This window comes from Tarenaya hassleriana, unplaced genomic scaffold (assembly GCF_000463585.1).
Source record: "Tarenaya hassleriana unplaced genomic scaffold, ASM46358v1 Cleome127, whole genome shotgun sequence".
Classification (NCBI taxonomy): Eukaryota; Viridiplantae; Streptophyta; class Magnoliopsida; order Brassicales; family Cleomaceae; genus Tarenaya; species Tarenaya hassleriana.
In genome coordinates, this window is record NW_010963165.1 from 234423 (window position 1) to 236274 (window position 1852).

General features: G+C 46.7%; 1 protein-coding gene across 1 annotated transcript in view; it reads left to right on the forward strand.

Annotated features, from left to right (window-relative positions):
- The first annotated feature begins 750 nt into the window (after window positions 1–750).
- LOC104807122 overlaps window positions 751–1852 on the forward strand; it is a 23215-nt gene continuing 22113 nt past the window's right edge. The window contains exon 1 of the mRNA XM_010532235.1: window positions 751–1211. Within this exon, the coding sequence (XP_010530537.1) occupies window positions 751–1211 (461 nt within the window). The remainder of the gene's footprint in view (window positions 1212–1852) is intronic.

Genomic DNA, 1852 nt, shown 5'->3' on the forward strand with positions numbered 1-1852 from the left:
CCGATATAAAAAAAAAAAATTCCGAGGTGAAAGACCAGATTGTTAGAGTCACGGAATGAGTGGAGTGACTATAGTGAAAATATTTTCTTCCGAAAAATTTTCTCGGTAGTGATCCATCATTTTTTTCTGGGAATATTGTTTGTGTGGTGTAACATCTCTATCCTCACGTTGGTAGTGATTCAGACTCCGAAGTTCGTGAATTATCGGTACAAGTAGTTGTTCTTCAAGGGATTAGGCTTCGATTTGCGAAAACACCCTCGTGATCTTGAGAGTAAATTTCTAGTTCGAACAAGGCCTTACAAAGAAGACTAGTGAGGAGAGTGATATCTTGAGTGTAAACACTTTCCGAGAGTTGTGAGGTTCTCTCATCTTCTTTTCATTGGACCCTCCCTTCTTTCTATTTTGGATTAACGTTTTGTTATTGTGTAGTGAGCAATGGCCAATGCAGGTGATGATAGGCGTGAAGAGCCCCTACCGCAGGAAGCCGGGATGTTACCAATGCAAGGCTTGTTGGAAGAGATCAGGAGGATGATGCGTGATGAAATTCGACCTTTGCAGGAGCGATTAGATCGAGTTGAGGCTGAGAGATAGGAGGCCCAGCTTGCACCCATACGACAAGCTCAACCCCGTCCAATACGAGCACCAATCGCCCAAGAGCATGATGACGTTGAGGAGGTGGAAGACATAGATGATGATCCCTTTGTGGCACCGAGAGTCGCCCGACGAGCTCATCGTCCACGGGAAAGGGTCATGGATGATGATTTAAGCAACATCAAGATGGAGATACCGTCATTCTTTGGTAAGAGTGATGCGGAAGCTTACCTACAGTGGGAGCAGAAAACTGACATGGTATTTGAATGCCATCGGTATTCGGAGAACAAGAAGTTGAAGCTGGCCACTGCAAAGTTCAGCGAGTACGCATTGGCATGGTGGAGCCAACTTGGCATATCCCGGAGGAGAAATGGAGAGCATGCTATAGACACTTGGACTGAGCTGAAGATGATCATGAGGCGTAGGTTCGTGCCTACCACCTACCACCGTGACATTCATCAGCGATTATCCCGACTTATACAAGGTAGCAAGAGCGTGGAAGATTACTTCAAGGATATGGAGATGCTTATGACTCGTGCTAATGTGGAAGAGGAAGACGAGGCTACCATGGCTAGGTTCATCGGTGGGTTGAACCAAGACATCCAGGATCGAGTGGACACGTTGTTGGGTTCCCTTCGGGTTCCTAGCATGCGATCTCATCGATCTAAGGTTTGGCTTCTAGGTTTCATGCAGCGGAAGGAAAGATCTAAACCTAGCCAAACGTCACACAAAAACCAATTGTGCAATAACCCGAACAATCGTGTATATCGTCATGGGATTCGAATACTTACCTCGTTCTTTCAAGATCTGGAAGTATCAATCGATCCAGGGCCTGTTTTAATCACCAAGAGTTGAAAGCACAACTCCTCTACACGTATCCACACCGGCGGGATGAATTCCAACGCTTTGGAACGTATCTGCTAGGATTTGTGAAGAGAAAACCGATGTCCTTGACTTGGAATCGATATTCCAATCTCTAGAACTCGAAATCAAGCTTCTCTAAGCTCTCATTAGAATCTAGGATGTCTGAGGTTCTTACTCTAGGGTTTGTGGCGGCTCTCACATTAATTAGGATTGCCCAAAACCCTTAAAACGCGAAAAAGGAAACTTTCCCCGAAAGTCGGACCGTCCGGTCTAGGTCGTGGACCGGACGGTCTGGCTTTTAACGTAGAACGGACGGTCCATATTTCTACGTGGAACGGACGGTCTGCACCTCTGGACCGGACGGTCCAGGTCTGGACCGGACGGTCTGGCCATCTGG